The following is a 25027-nucleotide window of genomic DNA, read 5'->3' on the forward strand; positions in this document are numbered from 1 at the left end:
GCCATTAAGCTAGTGTCTTGATGTATTACTATGTTGATTACATAGCAATTCATTATGCACAATTTTTGACAAAAGAATACCAAACAGTACAAACATACTTTATTGTACAATTAATTTATTGGCAAAAAACAGTCAGACCACCAAAATAACTTAAAAAAAATTACTAATGAAAATGGAGCAACAAGTTATTTTTGCTTTCTTTCAGCAAGCACCAAAATTTTAGAACGAGAAAAAAAAAAGTGGTCAAAGGTTTCATTTGAATACTTAACAAATATTTAAATAGTCTTACTTCCAGTCTCTTTTTTTTTTTGGAGCGGAAAGGATATAAACAAAACATTTTTTTGTTCAGTTGCCAGCCATGAGTTTGTACAGTGACTATGTTTACACCTATATTCATGTACATGAAACATTTCTTCAAAGAGGATGGTATCATATACTCCCAGGGCAAAAAGAATGACTGTCTGCAGTGTCGTTTTGCATCACCATATATTCATACAAAACAAAACAATTTTATCTAATAATTCTTGTAGCTTCAAGTTTTATTTCCCAAAAATAAAATTAAATAATATATCTATATATAAAAGACAGTTTTTTTTCATGTTTTTTTTTTTCGTTTTCTTATAAAATAAGTCTCAAGATATATTGCCACCTGGTTCCCTCCCCATACCCAGCAACCTTTGAATGAAAAATAGTGATCATGTGACTGTTGTCTTTGTAAAAAGCTAAATAACCACCTCTGAAATTTGATTTCCATCACACGACTAGATATCCAACCCCACTGGCATCGCCTCCGCTTGGCGCTTTACACATCCAGCTTGTGGGATCGTTCTCGTGTGAATAATTGTTTGCTTCACTCTATACAATGAGGGGGGAAGGGGGGGGGCATATTCTCCAAACACCCAATACGGAACCTTGATGAAAAAAAAACAAATACTGTACAGCAGCTTGGGAGTACTTGTGTGTTCTTTTCTACACACAACAAATATCCAATCTAATGAGGGGACAATTTATATGTATTCAACTATATACACGCAAAATGTTTCCCCCCCTCCGCATATCATTCATTAGCAATACAAAATACAGTATCTGAATCCGCCATTTAACTTTGTACAGTACCAACAACGTATTCAACTTTGTGGCTGAGAGCAAGTTGGGAGGATGAAGAGGGAGTCAAGAGGCTCTCCGCGTTACGCAAACCTCCGCAGCGTCCAAATAAAAATATACAAAAAAAATTATATATCGTTTTATAAGCTCAAAAGCCAGGATGGAAAATATATGTACACGTTATTAACCTTATCACAAACCAAACTAAACCTAAGTTGGCCGCGCCATTTCTTTGGAGGATGGGGGGAAGGGTTTCAAATGAATTGAGTGGTTGGATGCAAAATGGAAAAAAAAAACAAAACAAAAAGGCTAAAATGGGAACTATGTTGAGGCTTGTTTTGAGATCCGCTGACAGATAAAAAAGAAAATAGAAATTCAGAAACAAAATATACTTCTTACCCCTCTGCAAAATAGATACCATCGTGAAGGGGTATCTGAGGAGGCAATTTTTCAGAAAGGAAAAAAAAAAGTACAGCTTGTCAACCCACTAATTTTTTTCCACATTTAAAATCTTAAAAATATTCATAAAAAGGCAAAAAATTATCTGTCCCCAAAAATATTGTGTAATAGACTACGGAAGAAATATCTTCAACCTGAAACGTTGCCCTTCCACCATTTTGTACACAGTTGGCAAAAATAGATATATATTAACAGCAATAACTTACCATTGTTTTTAATTTACTCATTTCTTCTTGACTTCGAGGATTTTCTGCAGCGCATCTCCCATAGGAAGCTTCAGTTTCTTTTTATACATCACAAAAATACTTAAATAAAGAAAAAATAATAATAATAAAAGTTGCAAAATCCTTAGGCTCCCCTGTCCTCTGAAGACACGCAAATGTGCTACATGAGGTCCAAACTGTTGTGGTTCATGTTGGCTGCCAGTTCCTGGTTGTTGTTGTTGTTGTTATTATTCGGGGACAACATGTCTGACTGCGCCCCTTGATTGGCGTGCATGGCCGCCATGCCGCTCAGCTGAGAAATTATGGAGTTCTGATCCGAGCTGAACTGTCCAGGATCGACGGGACCGCCCGGCGGAGGCTGCTGCTGCTGCTGCGGCGGTTGGGGCGGCGCCATATTGGGGAGGTGCTGGCCAATGTGAGCGGGGTGGGGCGAGCCGGTCTGGGTTTGCGGCGAAATGCGGTGGGGCGACGGCTGCGGCTGGGACGACGACTGCATGCGCGGGGACGGGCTGGAGTGAGGGGGTTGCGACCGCGGGCGCGGCGACGGCTGCGGCGACCGCACCTGATTGCCCAGCGCGCCGGCCGGGCCCAGGCCGCCTTGGCCTTGGAGGTGGGGGTGCGGCGACTGGGCCATCTGCTGCTGGGGGCTCATGGGGCTGCTGTGCTGGGCCGGGGAGCCGCCGCCCAGGTGCTTTTGGATGATCTGCGTAATCAACGCTTGGGAGGCTTGGGGCAGCGGGGGACCACCTTGCTGTTGCTGCCCTGGTACGGTTTGTCCCGCTTGGAGCGGGGCGCCACCTGGCGGGCCGGCGCCGGGCCCTCCGTCTTGCCCTTGAGGACCTCTCATGGCATTTTGTTGTTGCTGTTGGTGCATTTGCATCTGGTGCAGCCTTTGTTGGGGTGCAGCGGCCACTTGGGAAGCGTTGCCCGGGTAGCCTTGCTGCGCCGGACCGCCCTGCGGGCCTCCTTGCTGCTGCCCCGGAGCCCTCGCGGCGCCCACGGGTTGGGCTTGGGATGGCGCGGGAATTCCTGGTTGCCCTTGGCCAGGCTGCATGAAGCCCTGCTGTCCTTGTTGGAACTGCTGCTGTCTTCTCAACAGCAGTTCTCGGAAACGAGGGGTCATGTTGGATATGCTGTTTTGTTGGCCCGCTTGCATTGCTCCCTGCTGTTGCTGCAGGACGGCCATTTGCTGTTGCTGTAGGTTGCCGGGCAACATCGGCCGCTGCTGCTGCTGCTGCTGCTGCTGCTGCTGCTGCTGCTGCTGCTGCTGCTGCTGCTGCTGGAGTTGCTGGAGCTGAGCCATGGTGGGCATGTTTCCCCCTGCTCCACCTCCCTGAGCCATGTTCATTCCCGGTTGACTCGCTTGGTTCACATTCATCTGCTGCCCGTCCATGCCGGCCAACTGATTGGGGCCGGGTCCTCCGACTCCTACGCCAGGTAGGCCACTGGCTGCCCCGTGGAACCTGACGCCTCCGGGGCCTTGCGGTGCCCCTCCTTGTCCTCCGGGACCACCTTGCCCCCCTTGGTACCTGGCGGCTCTCTGCCGGATGAATGCCGCCATGAGTGTGGGGTTGGAGCGCAGGATGTTGAGGACTTGCTGCTGCTGCAGAGGGGAACTCGGGGAGCGGAGCGTTCTCAGGAGATCCTGTAGCGCCCCTTGCGGCAGGTTTCCCGGTCCCCCTGCACCGGCCCCCGACGCCCCTCCCGACATCACCTGCATCAGTCCACGGTTTCCCGGCTGAGCTTGTTGCTGCTGTTGCTGGGCGACCGCCGACTGCTGCTGCGCCGCCATGTGACCCATCATGGCAGACCTTTGCTGGGGGTTCATCCCCGGGCCCCCGGCCCCCCACTGCTGGTTGGCTTGCTGAAGCTGCCCGCCGCCTCCCGTCTGGAGGTGTTGCTGGACTTGAGGAGGCAACTGAGACTGGCCGCCTTGCTGCATCCCGGCCATCATCCCCTGCTGCTGAGGGTCTAACATAGTCCTGCCTACCATCCCTTGAGCCTGGGGAGGGATCCCCTGAGCTCCCATGTGAGGCATACCCATCTGGGCCGGGTTGTTTTGGTGGTGAGGATGTTGGGCCATCATCCCTCCCTGCCCCAAACCTCGGATCTGAGCCTGGGCCTGAGCCATTTGCCTCTGGGTCTCTGCTAGCCGTTGGATTTTTAGCGCCGTCTCGACCGCCGCCAATGGAGGTCCTTGCTGCTGGCCTTGAACGGGCATGGATCCTTGAACCTGGTTGGGGCCTTGTTGCTGCTGAGGTGGGGTGGGGGGCCCGAGTCCAGGTTTACCCAGTGACTGGTGGAGAGGAGAAGCTCCCGGTGGTCTGGGATTGTATGGCGGCAAAGCGCCGGCGTGCTGCTGCTGTAGTTGCTGAACACCGGGGGGCTGCTGTTGCTGGAGCTGAGGAAGCATCTGCTGCTGAGGGGAGTTCATCAGCCCTCCGCCACCTCCTGCACCCATTGACTGGAACTGATGGTGTAGATGGTGCTGAGAAGGCATGGTGCCAGTTTGCTGTTGAACCTGCTGTTGCTGTGCAGCGCCCCCGCCCATTGCGCCAACCCCGACGCCTGGCTGTTGAGGAAGCGCGAGCATATTTCCAGGGGTGGGCGTCTGCGGCGTGGGGGGTTGCGTGCCGACAGACGTGGGCGTGCCGGGACCGGTCGCTCCGCTGTTGGCGCCCGGGGAGGGCAGGCCGTTGCCCCCGGGAGCGCCGCCTGGAGCCGGTTTGCCAACTCTCTGCATGCTGGCCATCCTTCGCCTCAACATCTGGGCCTGCTGGAGCCTGTGCTGCAGCTGCTGTTGACAGAGCTTGTGCTTGATGTTCAGGCAGAACGGCACCGGACACTTGTTCTCCTGACAGTGCTTGGCGTGGTAGCAACATAGCGCAATAAGCTGCTTGCAGATGGGGCAGCCGCCGTTGGTTTTCCTCTTGCAGCCTTTTGTGTGTTGGACCACGCGCTTCATCTTCTGGCATGACGGCAGCGAGCAGTTGGCGTTTCGACATTGGCAGGCGTGGACTAGTGACTGGATGCATCGCTGGATGCTGAGGCGACGCGAGTCTCCCGGGCTCTGAGTGGCAGCGCCCGTCTGGTTGCTGCTCTCGTCGTCCAAACCGAGGCCTAACTTCTCCATCTTGTGCTCATGGCCCTTAGTGTTGTAGCACGTAATGCAAAGGTCATAGTCCTGTGGGAGATGACATGATCAACAGGTAAATATTTTCATCGCATTCAAAACAAATCGTCACATTTTGACTACTCACAAAATGTTGGGGGAGTGGGCTATTGGGTGAGTTTTAAGATAACCTAAAATACACTCTAGCATTTACAGGTAAACTTAAATTGACCTCTTAACATTCAATGATTCAGTACCTTAGCAAAACTTGCTTTTCTCTAAAAAGGAGTGAATGGTGAAACGCCCCAAAAGTGTTCTATCAATGAAAATTGAAAATATTAAATTTGATGACAGAACAGTTCAGATATAAACAAATGCTTTGTGTGCTCCTAGCAGGAGTAACTTGGTCACAAGTAAATCATTAAAAGTAGATTCAACAACTAATGCCATTGAACATGAGATTTTGTGAACATCTTTCTCACAGTTAAAAAAAGCAAACAAAAACAAAATAGAAAGAAAAAAATAAAAACAAATAACTTTTCACGCTTAAATTTTAGGGGGCAATTAAAAAAAAAAAGCAAAATCAGCCACATTTGATTTCATCATTCAAGCTAACATGCTCCAGACAAATGTGGCTATATTGGCTTGTAGGCAGCAATTATTGGCCCTGACCTCAACCACGATCAATTGAAATGCTCATTAGAGATTATATATCAAAGATATAGTCATTTCTGGTGCTCCTTTTTTTTAAGCATTTTTTTTTTCTATTTTTCAAACAATTGATTGTGGAAAGAACAAATGATACATATTTCTGTTTGATGTAAGTTCAGTTGAATTTAAGTGCAATTGCCACGAGCGCTATGACATTCACCTTGTTTCTGTAGTTTAATACTTTAGATGCCAAAAGTAGTCAAATTGCTTTAAACAACATCTAAAGTATGCCCTTGTCGTGATCAAAACTGTATTTTTTATTGGAAAAAAAGGGTGGTGCCTAAATAGTTATGTTTTTTTTTCTTCAGACAATTGTCTTTTGCAGTTAATAGAAAAATGTCTTACCTTGCTGAAAGATTCAGTTGTTACTCCAGCCTTTTTTGGAGATGTCACCGCTTCCTTGAGTGTTCAAACATGTCACACAAGGAAGTGGCGACAGCTGGACTGGAAAAACAACTACCGACAACTGGTAAAACAATTGTTTGAAGAAAAGAAACTAAAAACCTAGCAACTGGTGTTAATTTACCCTCTTCTCCTGTCAGCAGGTTATACAGGAGTAGTAGCTATTAAAGCCTACACAAGACCTCAGACAGCGTGATGCAACATTAATGGAGTATGAATGGAAATATTTTGCATCCTTCCGATAAGAGGGAAAAAAAAAGACGAAACAAAACTCTTTCTATAACTCACCTCACACACTGTACAGTGAAAACGTGTCTCCACATGATGTTTGCACAGATTGCACGTGTAGACGAAACGGTCTTGGCTTTGGTTATGCAACTCCACCAACATGCACATAGAGCTCCACATCGACCGCCTCAACGAGCTGAACTCCAGGTGTTTGTCCCGAGCCAACGTTAGGAAAGCGTCGCGGCCGTCCATGAGGTCGCAGGCCATCAGCGGATCGGGATCGACGATGGGCGGCAGCGCATTGGCCATTGGGCCGGCGATCAGCCGGATCACAAAGAAAACCTAGCGCCAAACAGACACCAATACAAACATGAGAGCCATGATTTATTTACCAAAGGTACCTGATTTTAATTCATTTTTTAAATGACAATGACTTTGTTGATTTTTAAATAAAACCAATGCCAGAAGAGGGAAAATACCCAAAAACAGTTTCTTTACTGCAAGTTTTTTGTAAGCATGAAATTGAAACAACTTCCACAGAAAAGATCTATAATTTGGCAATGATGACTGCTTTTGTATAGCTGCAGGACTCCGCTAAGCGTAAGCACATCGATGCATTTGTTTCAGGGGAAGCAATCATAAACAATGTATTAAAGAAATTGTCTAGACAAATAAAACCAAATTCATCAATAAAACCAATCGCTCACTCAGTCCTAATAAGTAGTGAGCATTGTACTTTCGCATTGTACTTTCTCATACCTCTTTGTGTTTTTCCATAGTGGCATAAAGCTTCTGGGAGAGGTCATTGGACACATTGGGCATCCCTGGCTTCTTCTTATTGGCTCGGCTTAGGCTGCTCTTGTTCTTACTCGTCTTTTTATTGTTCTTTTTCTTGGCGTTTTTACTGTCACCTTTACTGTCCTGCACACACACACACAAAAAAAAAAAGGGGAGGGTCTGTCAGTCTCTCAATACAAGCTCATTTGTTTCCAACGCTCAATTACTTACATCAATACTCTCATTAGAAGTGCTGTTCTCCTCTCGCTTCCGTTCTTCCTCCTCCTGCTCCAGCTCTTTAATACTCTCTTCCAGCACATTGGGCCAAAAGTCACCTTCAAAGTAAGGCAACTCGTTGGCGCTGGTCAAACGATCTTCTGTGGCCTGCTTGAAGATGTCCTATAAAAGAGGATTCCATAAATACAATGCAACGCGTCAGTACTGGGAGATTTGTAATTGGATAATTGTCGAGTTAAATACAGGGGCGCATCCCGATTAGACAAAAGCAGAATGAAAATGTTCCACATAAGCACTTCTATGGGAATGAATGGCCCAAATGCGAACAGAATTGCTTTCACATCATGCCTCTCTACCTTGTAGTCGTGCACTATTCGCTCTGCCACGGCCTTATCCAACATCTTCTTATACCACTCTTGGAGGCGTTTTGGCTTCGGAATCTTCTGATCAGCAGGGTGACAGTGGAAGATGTAGTCATCCCCTTCACTGGGCGGACAGGCCCAGATGTGCCCAGTTGTATAGCTGGGGAGTATCCAAAAAAACGTGAGCACACAGACGCTGGCGGTCAGAATTTTTGGAGAAAGTACATTCCTCTCATTATCATAAAAACATGATTTCTCCGCCCCAAAATACTAAAAATATCATAAAGCTTACCCCAACTTCTTGGCATACTCCAAGTAGCCAATGAGAATTTCATGGTAAACGGCTGTTCGCAAACAACGCGGTCGGAAAAAATGCACACTGTCCAGGTAAGAGATGTAAACTCGTCTGAAATGATGACAAAGGAGCAACATAATTTTAGTTAGCCCCCAGCATGAAAACCAGTGGTTTGACTAACATTAAAGTGTATTAAAATAATACATGAAAAATAAACAGTACAAGTAGAAAAATAACTAAATAAAATAACTAATAAGATCATTTCCATAATTTTGCCATGTATTGATGTTTTAGTTTTTTACAAATATCATTTCAGTATTTTATCAAGTTACTTCACAATTAATGCATTATGTGTGAATTGTGCATACCTTTGATTAGGCTGAGGGCAGTCTGATCCATACTCTTGCACATGCATTCCAAAAAAGCAAACATCTGCTCCATCAATGTCTTCAAATGCAAAAAGGGCTTTTGTCCTGTATGGGAAAGACTCTGACATCTCTCCACTATCCACAAACCTGAAAAGACAATCATGGAAACACTGCTATATAAAACCACAGCCGCAAAGTAGAACTCATATGACCTTTACAGGTAAAAATTTGAACATGATTCTGGCCCGCTATTGACATACCGAGACTTCATGCCTGGTTTTACTTCCACAACTTTGTCCGAGACATGCACCATGCGGATGAAGACCTCCCCAGCCTCCGGGTGGCTCTGACGTTTCAAAAAGTCGTTCACCCTCGTCTCCAGAAAACAACCTAACTTTGTCTGAGGTAACCCTGAAAGGGAAGAGCATCATTAGGTCCATAAAAATATTAATCACATTTTTTTTTTAAAGAGTACCTTAAGTTAACTTACTTTTAGCAGAATACTTGTTCTCCCTCCTTGTCTTATTAGACTTCTTGAGGCAGCCATCACATACGAAACTGAGCCGAAGCAAAAAGAAAATGGAAGTTATCAAGGCTTCTTAATTTTTCAATAAATAAATAGTTAAAATGTTAAAAGTCCGTTACCCCGATGGCCATATCGTGTCATTGTGCAGGACACAAATCTGGTGCATTTTGCGTCCACAGTCCAAACATTCAACGAGCCTGAAACCAAGAGTAAGACACACATTATACACTGTTTGGTCAGACTCGGGTGTAAGAAGAAAAAAAAAAAAATGGATGGCCATAAACGGCCATAAACTGCTTAACGTACAGTTCAGGGTCCAGTGTGTCATTCTTCTTTTTCTCAAACTGCTCCTTGTTAATGGATCTGAAAAAAAAAAATAAGTAGGTAAACACAAGAAGCAAGACTAAATTCAAACAGATATGAAAATGTGCAATATCCACCTAATAGAATAGATAATGTGGTAATAAGTTTTCCATGAAACGCATTTGTTGTTAGCATTTGTTAATGAACGCAACAACACTTACGTCTGTGGCTGAGTGGGGTCATCACCCAGGGACACAGTCTCTCCCTGGATCTCGTTGAAACACTTTTCACAGAAGTGGTACCTGTCAGCAATAAGACCAAAGTTTGGTGAAGTACATCATTTTCCCCCCACAGCACATCCAATGATGGGCAGCGCATGAGCGGGCAGTCCCCGAGTGGAACGTGGTCAAGGCAGCAAGTAGAAAAGCGAATGCACAGGTCAGCGGGAGGACATCAGCACGAAAGCCGCACGTATTTTTGGTAGATGGGAGGGAAAAGATCAGTGATAGAAGAAATAGACGTATAGGTTCATTGTAAACGGGGCAAAAAAACGAAAACAAGCCGAAGGAAGTGAGACGAAAGTAACACGGACCAGGAAATTGACTAGATATACACAGATGACAACACAAGAACGGAGAACCAAGGAGAAGCACAGATTAGCAATTCGGACATGAAATAGGATGAGCGTAAAACATTCACCAACACAGCTAACAGGGAGGGGAGCACTGTAGTTAAAAGAATCTACTGATGTACCTGTTTTGGTAGCTGAAATAAGCAGCGTCTCGGGGAATAGTGCAGAGCTGCTTTCCGTAGCAGCACAGTGTCTGAGGGGAGAACTCCAGCTGATGGGCAGAAAAAGAAAAAAAAAATAGGACAATGTTATTTCTGTTACTGAAAATCTTATCCTCGCATCAAAAATCAATTTGACTCATTTCGAATATGATGCAGTTCCGTGCCAAAGTGACGGACATTAACTCCCCCAGGGGTAATAGATTGAGCTAGGAATGATTGATAAGAACAAATGAATTGTCAGAAGTTCACCCTTGTAGCAAACAAGCATCATTCAGCTGGTTTATTTGTCAGCAAAACCAAACATAGACATGTCTATTGAGAAATATGATAAGGCAGCGGCCTGCCCTAGGCCAATTTTAGCTCCAAACCGACGGCTTCCATTTTCAAGAATGAGAGAAGGGCTTGCTTAAAGCATTCAAAACACTTGAAACATTACATTGCATTTTGAACATCTAAATAGACTACGGGATGGTCTTGTCTGTCCATTTTTATATCTGCATGTGCAAATAGTGTTTTTGTATCGACGCCATACAATTGTAAAAAAAAAAAAACTTGCGAGATCTTCTCAATTGCCGTCTACTTTACTGGCGGATGTAATGCTGATATGATTAAATCTACTATTTTAATGTATAGTTAACTTAAAAACTAATTGCTCGTAAAACTGCATGTCATGGGAAAAAGTGCATGTCATGTTGGTTTCCTTGCAGGTCTTACTTTTCTTCCACAACAGTAGCCAAGTCTCTGCATGACTGGGTCAATCTCCTGTTCAAAGACCTCTGCCAGTTTGGAGCAGCACTTGTAGACTCGAGATGTTTTGCGATTGTACAGCCAGGCATTGTTGAACATCAACCAGATGTCATCCACATACTGCCAGGGATCCTGATACTGACCTGTGAGAAGAACACAAAAGGTAATGGAGAGGTCACACAGGAATAGACCCTTAAGAGCTTTGGAAATGGTGTCTAGGTAAATTAAATCCATTAACTTATTCACTGCCCTTGACGGCTGTAGACATCTAAGATCCATTTTGACTGGGCTGGCAGTTTAACATGTTAATTCATTCTAGGTTATTGACAGCTATTTTAGTCAAACAAAGATCCATTTAAGTGGTCTGGCTGCTAGTGAGAACGTTAACTATAAAAACTACTGACCTGTATCTAGCTTTCGCTTGATAGTGGACAAATCCATGGGGTTTTTCACAATGTCAAAGTAGTCCTGCAAAAATCATGAACATGTATTGCATTATACATTGTGCACACAAATATTTGGGGGGAAAATAATTTAGCATTCAAACTATATGGTTCTTAATACGTACAGGTATGCACAGCAGCTGTGGATCAACAGGCATCCGGAAGGGCAGCGACTCTGGTTCTTGCCTGTATAGGGACTCCAGTGTTGGCATTAGGGCTTGCCGAAGCTCTTCTGGTTTGAAAACTTGAAAGATGGATACACTTTGGTTATGACACAAACAAAGAATATTAAAACCAACCTAGTTGGATTAAAGTCACAGATTGATGATAAAGATTGACTTCCATACTCTTCTTTTTTGCTGGTGCTTGTGATACAGCTGCGTCAGATGATTGTTCTTCTTTCAGTTCCTTTTTCACCTCTGGTTTCTTGTCTTCAGCTTTTACAACCGACGTTGGCGGGGTGCTTGTCGTATCCATCGGCACTACCTTGCCCCCTTCTCCAGAAGACTCCTCCTTTTCCATCTCAATTTTTACAGGACTTTCCTCTATTTTGACATTGCCAAGTTTCCCCCCTTTGAAACCAGCGCCCGTATCGCTCTCGTCCGCATCATCCTGATGCTTGATTTCCGACTTGTGGTCTGAGATGGCGACTGCGGTGTCTGACTGTATCTGCTGAGAGGAAGTATCCAGGCTGTTGACGGAAGCTGGAGTCAAAGCCTGACTGTCCGCTTGGAATGAACCCTTTTGAGACAACTGCAGAGAAAAAAAAAGGAAATTAACCTCAGGGTAAATGGGGGGAAAACAATGCTATAATGGTCTACAGCTTTAAAAAAAAAAAAAAAAAAAAAAACTAAGGGCTGCTTCTCATTTGACAAGTAGCAATGCTCTATGAGACATTGTGAGGACAAGACAAAGTTTCAATTGTTGTTCCACTATTTAAAATAAAAGGAACACTCAAACATTAGAATTGTGCTAAGGGAAAGTGGAATGACTGTATCTATTAAATGTCTTAGGCTACCAAAAGGGTAACTATTTATGGAGTTAAAGACAAATAAAAATATACAATGCAATTAGAAATTAGGACTGAAATTCAAGAAAACATGACCAGCACGTTGGAGAATGGGAGTGACAATATTGTGCAACTAATTACCAAGTCATACAGTATTTAAACAGGTGCATTGCACCAATAAAAACAGACAAATTACGCTTGCCGATTCTACTTTTGGCTCAGTTAAAAGCTTTGCTACAATTGTGAAGTAATGAAAATCTGATGTCATTGCATCTTTATAACGTTTCTAGCTCGCAACGACATTCAAGTTTAATTTTGAGTGAATTAAATTCCTCTATATTTAACAAGCCACGTGAATGTGGGTTGTTTCATCAAATTCAATTGAATGAAAAAACAGGAGGGAGGCATACATCTGAACTAGCCAAATGCACCAAGTGTAGATTCCGCCTAAAAAGAAATAACAAAAACATTTTAGGGCTTTAGTGACTAAAGTGCAAATCATACAGACCGGAGTACGCGGCAGCTGAGCACCATGTGGCGTTGAGCTGGAGCCAAGTCCAGGGTGAGAGGGCGTAGTGGAGCCGGCCCCGATGTGCGGCTGCTGGAGGGGCTTGTTGGAGCCCGGACCCTGGCCCAGCTGGTTCTGCTGGGGGGCTTGGGGTGGTGCCAACTGCGATGCATTGGGGGTGTGCGGCTGAGGGGTCTGGGAGCCGGCGAGTCTGGGGGGCGTCTGGTGGGGTGTAGGTGAGCGACTGTGAGCCGGGGAGGGCGAGCTGCCGCGCATGGGTCCTAAATGGGGGATGGAGTTGGGTTGCTGGGTTGCATTTGGCGTCATCGAGGAGGCGGGAGTTCCAACAGATGAGTTGGGGCCTCCACCGCCGACACTCTGAGGACCCATGGGTCCAACTGCGGATACTACGCCGGCACCGCTTGCAGAGCCTGGTTGTGCCAAAGGACTAGCGACTGGGAGAGAGGGAGCAGTGCCCAACTGCGTCTGACAATAAAAAAAATAAAATAAAAATTAACATTCAGGGCAGTAATAAAAACATGGATGTAATAGAACCATGTCAAACATTCATCGATGCCCGCTTCATGCCTGATATAAAACATGAAATTTTCAATTGATCTTATTTCAAAATCTGAGTTGTTTTTTGGGTTTTTTTTAATAGTGTGCTTCGGGTATCATCAAGTATAATTAAATGCTTTGTAATTCCACAAAAGGAAAATAACATTTACCTTTCAAATTAAGAGAAAATTAATTGTAACATGTTTCTTTGCAAGAGACTTTCCAAAACTAGTGTATGCCTTTATTTTGTCAAATATGGATTTGAATTGTCAATAGGGACACAATTTCCCAGCATATGAGCCAGGAAAAAAAATTGTTAACACTATTCACCTTCTGGAGCTGCTAGAGACCGTAGAATAGGCCTAGATGCCACTACGACATAGTTGCAAAGTTTATTAAATAAGACACGGATGGCAAAACACTCTGTTTTAAGTATTTTTTTTTTCCTCGTCATTAGAAAAGGGTGCAAACCACTGAGTTATAAAACATTTCTATTTTTATCCAATGGAGCACATGCACTCACACTTTTATGACCTTACCTGTGCCATGCCTCCTTGGGGTCCAGGCTGCGCCATTCCAGGAGGAGTATTTCCGACCACAGGTCCCGAGCCCGGATACTGCCCCTGGGACAGATACTGGTTCTGGAGCTGGTTGACATTAGGCTGACCCATCCTAGGTCCAATAATTCCCATCTACAAGTACAGGCACAGATAAAAACACAGAAATCGTTAGGGATTTATCATCTACTTGTGTGTCGAATCAAGAGGGGCTAGGTTGTTTGACAAAGAGGTTCATAAGTTTGTTGCTTTTTTAATATCACAAAATATGGATTCATCACTTTAATGGACAAATAAACTGCAGTCATCTGACTGTGAAAAATACTCTAATACTGAAGAGTGGTCCTATTAAAAACAAGTGGCAAACGAGCTAATGACCAAAAAACATTTGTCCATAAATAAATGCATGTGTGTAAGATAATGTAATATAAATTGAGTTCATTTTACACTTACCTGATTGGCAGATGTTCCCAAGGGGAGAGGCGGAGTGGACCTCTGGCCCATAGACTGCATCCCCATCTGATTGAATTGATTCATGCCTGACAAAACACACCAACTGTTGTTAACAACATAACATGTCGCACTTCAATCGGTATTGAATTTGTTTTATTGTTGTTTTGCTTTAACAACAGCAATAGGTCTTGTAAACATGCAACCTGGTATGATACCTAACTTTAAACAAAATCTGGGCTGGTGCTCAATTATTGCATACCTGGGTTTTGCATTCTGTTGACCATCTGATTGGGTCCAGTGGGCCGTAACATAGATGGGTCAGTGAGGGGACCATCTGGAAAAATAACGTATATTTGTCAGATTTGCAGAAGAAACATAGTATTCACTTAAACGTCACTGTCAAAAACAAAAATTATCCCATTCAAGTCGGTGTATACTTCTTGCACACTCACTTGGAGGCAGTCCGGCAGGAGATTGACCCATGCCGGCCGGGCCAAGACCCAAGCCCTGCTTCTGAAGACGGGTCCTTCTCTTCTCCTCCAGCTCTTTCTGGATTTTATAGATCTTCTCAGCTAACAAGTGATAGTACTCAGCCTGCCCAAAAAGAAAACAAAATAATAAGGAAATACCAGTACTTCAAATTAACGGATGTAAATGGCACCGGCGTCAACTTACTCTATTGTTTGCCGACTCGTACATGTCTCCTTCAACTTTTCTGGCATAAGCCACCAAGTTCTCCATCCGGCGGTCTTTTAAAGCTGCAGGATCCGGAGTTGGAAAAATGGCCTGGACACTGTAGGGAAAGAAGAAAAATAAGGGCCATTTAACTAACTTTCAGCTCGTTCATTGGTACTGCATTTACAAAATGAGAATTGTGTCGGGATTGAAAGAGGAAAAAAAATGCAAACACATTGGTCGATACTTACAGTTTGTGTACCAAATGGTTCCGCAGGTCCTGCGTGATGTCCTCATGCCAGCTTTTTCTCATTCCTGTGGCGGAGGGAGGGCCGGCTGTGGGCATCGAGCCGACCCCACTGGCGTCATTCATCAATCTGGAGAACAAAAAGGAAAGGCATGTCCATCTTGAAAAAGCCTATGCCTCAAACCAATGAGGAGGGCTGCATATTTATCCAGAGTTTAAAACGTTTTCCTGCGTACCCCTGGCTATTCACATTGAGATGCATCATAGTGTCTTGCAGTAAGTTGGATGGTGGATTCTGAGAAGGCGTACCCACACCTCCATTAACTCCCATAGGATTTGCCCCTAGAGGGAAAGAGAACGCAATTATACATAAAATGCATGTATGCCTCTTTTATCCCCTAAAAAGCTCTCCGGGATGGCCAACTTACCCATTGGGTTCATGGACCTCATACCAGCCTGGCCTTGGAGGGCCTGGTTGGGCATATTGGACTGAGAATGCTGACCCTGGACCTGGTTGCCCTGGTAGGTGAGACCCAGTGCAGCGTAGGCTCTTTCGATGGAACTGGGATCGATCTGGCTCGGCGGATTGAGGTTCGGAGCGCTCGGTTGGCTCCCGGGGACTGATCCCAGCGAGTTGCCCAGACCTGCGGCAGCTGCACCAAGAAGAGCTGTGGCGACATGAGAAAAGAAGAGGACGATTAGGCAATTATTTTGAAAAGCTGTTTCGATTATGTGAGCAAGGATAACAATAGAAATGACAAATTGAACATTTAATGAAGGAGCCTACTGATCTAAAGAGGGGAAAAATGTGTTTCAAAAAAAATAAGTTTTGGTCAGATACAGACACTCACACTGCGGGTTCCTCTTGTCCCCAGCATTCTTCAGCGGCAGGCAAACTGGACAGTCGTGTCGAGTGCAGTTCTTCCAGTGGGATATGATTTGCCTTGACGACGCACAGTGAGCAACTGAGGAAGAAAACGCATAAAATTCAAGTTTGTTGATTAGTCAGTTGCAAATTATGGGGGAAGGCTGGTAAAAATCAATGGGAGTAGCACAACCAAAGCATTTGCACATTTGTAAACACATAGTAACAAAAAGAATGAAATGTAAAATTCCCATGAAAACCAAACACAGTGTAATCAATTCCGCATTGCGTTGTGTAACACAAGAGTGTTTTCGCATATGATGCGGATTAGTGTGTGTTAGAGGAGTTCTTTGAAGGTATTATATCATATATATGCTTCTTTTTGTTAGCCCGCCTATGGCGCTTTGTCAAAATTATTTGGGTCAGTGATTCATTTGAGTTTGAAAATACGCTCTACAACTAATTGATCAAATCAGTCATTTTTGATAATTGATGCATCGTTTTAAGACATAAAATTGTCTCAATCTTTAGGATTTCCGCCTTCCAACAATTTGTTTTTTCAGTCTTTCATCACTTAGACTGATTACCAGTTTAAGCAAAATAAAGCATTTAAAAATGTCAGATTTTATTTTGAAAATCTTTTGCCCACATCCTGAAATGTTACAGCCGAAACGAGTCACCAAATCATTCATAAAAACAGTATTTGTACAAAAATATTTGAACAAAGGGATAGAATTAAAACATATGTTAACATCTAATTCATTGGTTACACTTGAAATGTTAATGAAACGTTAGAATGCAGGAAATACTTCAAAAAGCTGAAAAACTTTTGTCTTTTAATATGTTTATAGGGGCATAAAACATCTGGCAAATGCATTTTTATAATGTTTTTTTTCCTATGTTGCCTCTCCATATCGCAGTAAACAACAATCTAAATAAAATGATGCTTGGCAAGAGTTGTTTCAAAAGTTGAATCCAATAAAAGATGTCTGACGGATGACTGAACGTTAAAATTTGTCGTGTGTCAACTCACCCTGACAATTCTTGCCCGCTTGGCAATGAGTCATGTGATTGAGGACGTTCTTCATGGTGCGGCAATGAGGCAGGTTGCACTGTCGCACCTCGCCGTTGGCCTGCTCGTGCCGCTGGCATTTGTGGGCGTGAAGCAAGAGAACGAGCTGCTGCTGGATCAGTTTGCGCTTCTCCGGATCGGCGGTGGGCGGCGCTCCGGTTGGGGCGGAGGCTGTCGGGACCTGGGTGCCAGGACCCACCAGGCCTCCCTGAGCACTGGGAACCATGCCAGGTGCCCCTCCCACAGGTGCAACTGAGGGCCCGCTAACACCGGATTGGGCCTGCTGTGAGCCCTGCAAAAGAAAAGTCAAATTGCTATAAATGCAATATGACAATGTTTCTTGCACTTTTTTTCATTATTATACTCTGTGTGGAATATTTTAAATAACCCCTAATGAGCCCAAACAATTTAGGAGTGAAGAATTAAAAAAAAAAAGGGGGTTGGGGGGCAAACTGGTGTACTTCATTCAGCTACTCCAGAAGATTGTGTAACATCAAGTGTTTTGTTTTTTGCTCAACTGCTGGAAAATTGCATCGATAATGACAGTGTACAATTGTATGAAACCTAAGACGATAAAAACATCCAGAATTTTGCAAAGAAGTCACTATAAAACATTACCATTTGGCTATAACTGATCAATGTTCCAATTCATTTGTTCTTAATTTGAAAAAGAAAATACACCGTTCCTGTTATGGCATTAAAACGCATTCAATTATTTGCTGATGCCTGCAGGAACCATGTTAAAAATCTCACATATCGCCAGAGGTTCCTCTAGATACCACATTTGGGAACCATTGCGTAGAGATCATAGGTGCAGGTGAGGAATTAGATCAAAATGAAGACATAAATAAAAAGGGCAGAGAATGTGATAAGACAAGGCCAGCTAAGAGATCAAAGTGAGACTCTTCATAGTAAAAAGTGAAGGCAATCTTGAAGCAAAACATTTCAAACAGCATATAAATATTATATTTCGCTTTTCTCACCATGGCCATTCCTTGAATGGGTTGACTTTTCTTGTCCACATTGAACTGCGCCAAGCTATTGGCCATGGGACCTTTATTCTGATGCTGAGGTCCCATTCCCGCACCACCAAGGCCTTGATTGCCCTGCCCTGCGTACGGACCTCCAAAGGAGACCGCCTGGTTGCCCATCATCGCCATCTAGAGGGACGAGCGGGAAAACAAGATAGCGTGCGGACAACGACATTGGAAATTAAACTTACGAAGATAAACCCTTCAGCTCATTTTGTGATTTTTAAAAACGCAGATTGCAGAATCGACAAATCTGACACCCCGCAAATTAAGTAGCGTGCTGTCAAATTCAACTCATATGGGCCGACGTCGAGACTCCTTCGTTTCAGGCCAGAAAACGTTTTGGCAGCCAGACTTCACGCAGTCCACCTAGAATTAAACCATTCATCTTTTGTGGCTAACAGCGATCAGTCAGGATTCTCCCAGTAGACCGAAAGCATAGATGTATTTATCAACAGCCCCGTCTCTGATTTTTGTCCTAGTTCCATCCTTCACGAGGTTCAGAAGCTTCTTTTGCTATTTACATTTATGACGCTTCCATATGGGTCCAACCCTTGGAAACGGAAATAGTCCTGAATTTCAAACGTGGGTACACATAAATTGTTTGTGTTCTGATGTTTACATATAACTCGTCACAAATCATCTTGAAGGGACTGGAAATGCCATTCATGCATTTGAGGCGCCAATGAACAACGACAGAAAAATGGTAGTATTTGAATTTTTAAAACACATTTAAAAAGCAATCAAACAGAATGTTGAGAATTTAAAAATGTTATTTTCCTTAAATCATGCATTTGTAAGAATTCCTTGCACTCTCAGCACCGCCCCTTTTCACTTTTTGGTTTTCAGCTTTAATGGTGAATGTCAAAATCCACCCGTTTACATTTATCACAGGGGGCGGCCATTTAGCCTTGCCGTCGACTGAAAATGACATCACAGTGCTTAAGCTCGCCACACGACCAAAGTGTCAGTTTTAAAGTACGTTTCGACTGGTAGTGGCTACAGCTTGAAGCAAGCACACTTGACTTCTCTCGGAAGAACTTGAAAGTGATGTTCTTATATGTAACAGCCATTTTATCACATCAAGGGAAGAAGGAAATGAGATTTTTTTTTTTTTACTGGATTCCCACAGGGACTGATTTGATAGGAGGAATGAGTGTTAGTGAGAGCAGTGTATTGACGCAGTTTTGCATTTTAATGTCAGTAAACGCCTGGTTTTAGCCCCATAATAGCGATGTTAGAAGAATCTCCATCAGGCGCGAGCCTTGTGAAGATGAGCTCTTAAGACGGATGAATATTACGTGGCCCGCCGCCACTGAGCTACATCGTGAAGGGGGCAAGGCAGCCACACCGTAAGAGGCGCGGTCTCATGGCGTTTTACTTCCTGGTTATAAATATCAGAACCAAAAACCTCATATTTAATCAGAATTTAAATGGCCAATGTGCCAAATGTAATTGATATGCACATATTACACTGTGCAAAGAATAACATATCTTATAGGCCGTTTAAAGTGTGTTTAAGATTACGTGGTAAATTTAAATGTGTTCAATGGGTGAGGGGTCAATCAAAGAAATTCTTGACATTTCTAATCCCATACACACAAACGGCATGGTTGTCCATTAAAGACTCGTGCACCAGAGTTTTAAAATGCATGCTATTAAACATGTTCTTCAGATTCCTCACCTTGTTCAACGCAGCAGGTTGTTGCCCTCTGATGCCTGCCTGGCCCCCACCCCCCTGCTGCTGTAACGTTTCAGCCAACAGGTTGCTGTTGCTGCCCATCCCTTGACTGCCAAAGCCCATCCTTGGAGAACCGTTCATCACCTGGTTCCCCATCATGCCTGCTTGCGACTGTCCGTTATTTCCCTTCTGCTGCGCCGCCATCATGGCCCTGTTAATGCCGCCCATCATTCCGGCAACGGCATTCTGCTGCATCATGTTGGCCTGCTGCTGAGGGGAGAGGTGTTGTTGTCCTTGCCCCATGATCTGCTGAGGTACCTGGCCAGGGCACGCTTTCAGGTTTGCCATGTGTTGTCCGATGGCGGTCGGACCTCCTGGGCTCCCCAAGCCCCCTTGGTGTCCCTGTGGGGCCGACGAAGGTGCCCCAGAGCGCAGCAGCTCCGACAGCTGTTTATGCTTGGCCACCGCGTCCTGGCCTCCGCCGATGCCCCCGGCGCCTCCTCCTGGACCGAGTCCAAATCCCATCCCTCCTCCCGGGCCTCCACTGCCTCCTCCAGGACCGAGACCTCCGGGGCCTCCCCCCAGCGTGGTGTGCAACTGGTTGAGATCACCGCCATTGACAAGGCCCGGTTCATTAGTGGTGATGAGCTCATCTGGAAGGTCGTGCTCCAAGTCAAATAGTGAGCCAAAATCTGAAACGGATCACAAAGTTTGGATAAGGGAAGGCGGTATGTCAAAAGAGGTGAAAGCCACATCACATGAAATAACCCTTCACTTTTTGTGTGTGACAGTAAACATACAACGGATACACTAGGGACAACACAAGAAGTGAGGGCTGGGTTGGATGTTCAAACACACACCCAAAAATATCTTCTAGCAGAGAATATAACGGTCTTGTAAATATGGCCAAGAAATAGATCGTGTCTAGATGATGAGTAAACTCAATTTGTATAATGTTTGTCTTTAAAAATACAAGAAATAGGGCGAGGAAAAAAAAAAAAGAGGGTTATCAACATTTATATTGAAAATTCGGAGTAAAAAGGGCATTGCTAGTATTTTAAACGACCGATTTGATTCTCATTAATGGATTTTCCTTATATATTTTGGCAAAATGCATGTAAAGGTCCACATACACTTAAAAGTTTGCATTGTTTACTTTGTACATTCAACATTCCTGACTTCACTGCTTCGATATAAGGAACGCGAGTATGGTTCCTTACTTACATTTGCGATGCATAACCTTGTATGATTTACTTTCACTTTTATTTGACCAATTTCGCTTCAATTTTCTTTTATTTGTCGTCCTTTAGGCGCAAAATTTGGAGTTATTTCTGCTATTTTATTAAAAACAAACGTTTTCTTTTCTATCCTGATATACGGTACCGCCAAATGACATGTCCATTTCAGTTATCGAAACCCGAACTTTGAAGTCATTTTGAAGCTTGTTGAACTATATTAAAGCAACTTAGCACACTCAGAAGTGCATGGCATTTTTACAAACGGCTTTAACATAAAAAGACAAGCAATTTTGTTGTCAGTAGAGTATTTTCCTCCATCTGAATGTACAGTACTTTAACTGTACAACACAAAGTATGATAATTGTGTGTAATGGCTGATCGACTTAGCTAGAAAAGGTTGACAGAGACAACAAATTGCAGACATTTCAACAAAAATGAAAAAGTAAACGAAGAGGTCCGGGTAGTGCTGACTTTCATGCACGGATTGTCTACGTGCCTGCTTGAATTTGATGCTTCGGACATGCAACCCCCCCCAAAAAAAAACCTCGGCTACGGCAAATAATTTTTACGCACCAGTCAAGAAAAAGAACTCGAGTTGATCACCCTAAAAAAAAGGCCCATATCATCGACAACCTCCGCTTTTGCAAACACCATTAACGGCCAACAATTAGGGTTACTCAGATTTGTGATGAAAGGGGGGACAGAATTATTTCTAGTCAAATGTGGACTTCAATAAGACAAGGCCGGAAGGTACTAGCTTGTTGTCAGTGTGGTAAAGTGTCCCAACGTGAGCATTTGAGCTTGTAATTCACTTGTGGCAATGCCCGGCAATAAAGGCAATTAAAAGACGGGACGGTCAAGTCTTCAGTTATGTAGCTTAGCAACATGCTAACGGGGCTAGCTCCGGGTGTAATGGTTGCAAGCATGCGAGCTAGCTGGGAGGGCTTCCTTCCTCCATGGCTCCTCCGCACGTCCGTCACACTCGCGGCTACTAGCGCGGCTAACGCTAGCCAGCTACGACAAAAACACAAGAGGAATCCCGCGTCTCCGCTCGTCCCCGGGCGCTCGGAAACGGTCGAAAAGGGCCCGAATTGACAAAAAGGAGCGTCGCGGGCGAAATATCGAACCCATACGTACCATTTCCATCGCTGGCAGAGGCGGAAAGTGCCGGAGAGGAGAGTTTAGGCCTCTTGGCTGAAGGCGGGCCAGAGTCCAGAACGTTCTCGGCCATGTTTTTTTCGAAATAAAAATATATAAAGTATCCACAATTGCAGACGAATTGACGCCGTCACAAGCTCATTCCGTTCCGTTTCCAATATTGCGACTTTTCCCCCTCCTTTAGGCGGATTAAGAGGGGGAAAGTCCCGTGTGCGAATTACTCCTCTTTCCCTGGGTTCGCCTCTCGATTTCAGGCTCGGCGTATAATCAACCACCCCCCCACCCCCCCTCCTCCCTCCCTCGTCGGATTTTTTGTTCTTTATAAATTTCTGCCAGCGGAGGAGGAGGGGGTCGGGTGAAAGTAAAAAGGGGGAAACGAACGCGAGCGACTTCCCCCCCTCTAAACTTGGACAGTTTCTTCGGATGTAAATAAAGTGTCCCCGGGTCTCTCGGCCATGGCTGCATCCGTCATTTCAGCCTCCTATCCAGCGGAGTCTGACTGGAGATAATGTCGGGTAGAGACGGCTCGTTTGCCTGCCAAGTGATGGTGGTGCCGCTGGTGGGAGCGGGTGAGGATGAAGTGATGTCGGGTGAAAGAATGAAACGATATCAGTTTGGAATAAACATACAAATTTACTCATATAAGGGCGATGTAAAAAAAAAAAAAGTTGCCACCCTTTACGTTCAAAGTTGATTATGTAAAGCGTCGCACTTCCCAAAGGTCCTCTCCTTTTGATTTTTTTTTCGCTAAAAATAGTTCATTCCATTTCCTTACCGAAATAAAACAAATTCATGCAAATAAGTGTATATAAATTTTATTGAAATAAAGCGGCTCGTCTGAAGACCAAATGGAATACGTTCTGGGATGCCTCTCTAAAATAAATTTGTTTTTTTGTGGAAACACTGTTCTTAATTTCATTTAAATGCAATTTTCTGTGTTTTATTATTGCAATCACTGGTATATAAATACATGAGGCGATATGCAGCTGTCAGACCAATTCCAGTAATGATGTCACAAAGATATAATTCAAACTCAAATTGTCCACAATGATAGAGAAATGTACATAAACGCTTCAAATGATCAAAAAATAGCTCGATGAAGAGATTCCGCTGGGTTTTGATGAGGTGGGGGTTCTCAATAACATGAGCATCTGACAGTTCCTACCACCCATAACAGTTTCTGGCTGAGAAGAACATGCGCTGGATCAACATTCTTACTTAGCCACCAGGCTACAATTTATTTATTTATTTAAACCAGAGACAGGTCTGGACTTTTGGGAGGCCATTCCCATACTCACATTCTTTTACAATGAAGCCACACTGTTGTAGCGGCCATCACTGATAACATTCATAAACAAGAAATGGTTGAAGACACCCACAATGTATCTGTTGGGATATTTTTGTTGTGCCCCTTCAAAAAGGCATGCCAGGAAATAACTCATGTTTATCTTTTTTATTAATCATTTGGCAATCAATCCATAATTCAAAATGTCTTTACAGTATGTCATCATCTGGATGAGTGGATGATCATATTTAAGTGTATACATTAGAAAACTGTAAAGTCAATCATTTAATTTAAAAAATGCCCCAAATTGACAAATATCAAACAAAATGTGCAGATGTATAAATGTGGCCTGGACAACACTGTTATGTCGAGGGACCCCAAAAATGTATGCCAGCCTCATACCTGTCACAACTATTATGACAAAAAAAATGCTTTCAAAGACGATCCTTTAAAAAACTGAAAACATACACACTTATACATACTGTAAATAAATAGTAATGCTACAAAACGAGACACAATCTGCAAAATTGACATGCAAGCACAAGCCACACAAAAAAAACACAACATTAATGTTGTCATTTCATGCTTCCACTCTGGAATTATTTCATACCATGTGGCTGCAAAATACAAAACATGACAGAGAAATGCACTCTCATAAGTACAAGGTCTCATTATTTTTTTCCATTGGTCATTATTTGTCACAATTATTTGATTTCATTCATTCATGCATGCATTAGTAAAGTTATTTTGGTTAAAACAATGACATTATATCCAACTTTTATTCATTCTCTATGCTGTCTCTGCTGATTCCCTAACAAAAATTATAGTTACATCCCGGAAAACAAACGCAGTGAAACAAATCATTTTTTAAAAGTACATTAGCAAACCCAGTAATCAGTTCTATCATTTTGCAGCTTTTCTCCAATGGAAAGAATTTATCATTTAGCTTTTTTAATGGTGATGCAACACAGGTGGACCTTGATAGACATGGCTACTAACTGCTACAACTTTTATACAAATTAGCAGTTTGTTGCAACACTGCACTGTGTTTGTAGAAACACTGCACTGTATTTGTAAACCCCCATATTTCTCCAAATAAAACATTGAAAACAATATTGAAAAAAAATTCTGTGAATAGGTGAACTGAACGGGGTCCACCAGAATTGCCTTTTGTCAATCGGCAGCTTCAAACCCAAATATTTTGCTTCATGAGCGCAACTTTGAGGAATTTTGGTGGAACAGCAACTTGCCATACCTTTTCACGCGATTCGTTAAAAATATTGCTTAATCTGTGACGAAGATCACGTGTATTGGTAAATCAATTGTATTTGATTGATTTGTTCGAAGAATTAATTAGGTGTAATATTTTTATTTGAATCGCTGATGTTAAAATAATGGGGTTCACGGCATAGTCGAAAGAGTCGATTTTAGTTTCCACCTTAACAACCCTCTCCGGATTTAAATTAACATACGATTTATTTTAAATAATAACGCAAATTACCGGTATGTTTTTATTTGATGTCAAAACCTATGACCCAAAACACAGGTGGCCTCGCGAGAATACGGTCGAGCGCCACTGATGACGTAAAATGTATGCGAC

General features: G+C 43.6%; 1 protein-coding gene across 2 annotated transcripts; it reads right to left on the reverse strand.

Annotated features, from left to right (window-relative positions):
* Window positions 1-77: 77 nt before the first annotated feature.
* On the reverse strand, window positions 78-22346 carry ep300a (EP300 lysine acetyltransferase a). Of its 2 annotated transcripts, none has more exons than XM_088439890.1 (31): window positions 22122-22346; window positions 19750-20438; window positions 18018-18194; window positions 16996-17326; window positions 15949-16062; window positions 15526-15765; window positions 15334-15439; window positions 15102-15227; window positions 14851-14968; window positions 14628-14769; window positions 14435-14509; window positions 14176-14261; window positions 13705-13857; window positions 12608-13093; window positions 11438-11843; window positions 11216-11334; window positions 11052-11115; window positions 10615-10790; window positions 9862-9950; window positions 9330-9410; window positions 9112-9168; window positions 8925-9002; window positions 8770-8837; window positions 8540-8690; window positions 8280-8426; window positions 7909-8022; window positions 7611-7776; window positions 7249-7416; window positions 7000-7161; window positions 6301-6582; window positions 78-4971 (listed from the first exon to the last, which is right to left on the reverse strand). In XM_088439890.1, the coding sequence occupies exons 1-31, from the start codon at window positions 22213-22215 to the stop codon at window positions 1948-1950; spliced, it is 8289 nt and encodes a 2762-aa protein (XP_088296016.1). In that variant the 5' UTR covers window positions 22216-22346; the 3' UTR covers window positions 78-1947. The 2 variants fall into 2 exon arrangements, with proteins under 2 accessions (XP_088296016.1, XP_088296015.1); XM_088439889.1 differs by having other exon boundaries at window positions 15943-16062.
* Between the last annotated feature and the right edge of the window lie 2681 nt (window positions 22347-25027).

The sequence above is a fragment of the Hippichthys cyanospilos genome, chromosome 17 (assembly GCF_059441005.1).
Source record: "Hippichthys cyanospilos isolate Australia breed blue-spotted pipefish chromosome 17, RoL_Hcya_1.0, whole genome shotgun sequence".
Taxonomy (NCBI): Eukaryota; Metazoa; Chordata; class Actinopteri; order Syngnathiformes; family Syngnathidae; genus Hippichthys; species Hippichthys cyanospilos.

Coding starts and splice junctions, on each gene's coding strand:
- ep300a (XM_088439889.1), bottom strand. CDS start 22,215: ATGGCCGAGAACGTTCTGGACTCTGGCCCGCCTTCAGCCAAGAGGCCT. Junction 20,439..22,121: donor CTCTGCCAGCGATGGAAATG/GTACGTATGGGT, acceptor GATCCGTTTCAG/ATTTTGGCTCACTATTTGAC. Junction 17,327..18,017: donor CCATTCAAGGAATGGCCATG/GTGAGAAAAGCG, acceptor TTTCTTTTGCAG/GGCTCACAGCAGGCCCAATC.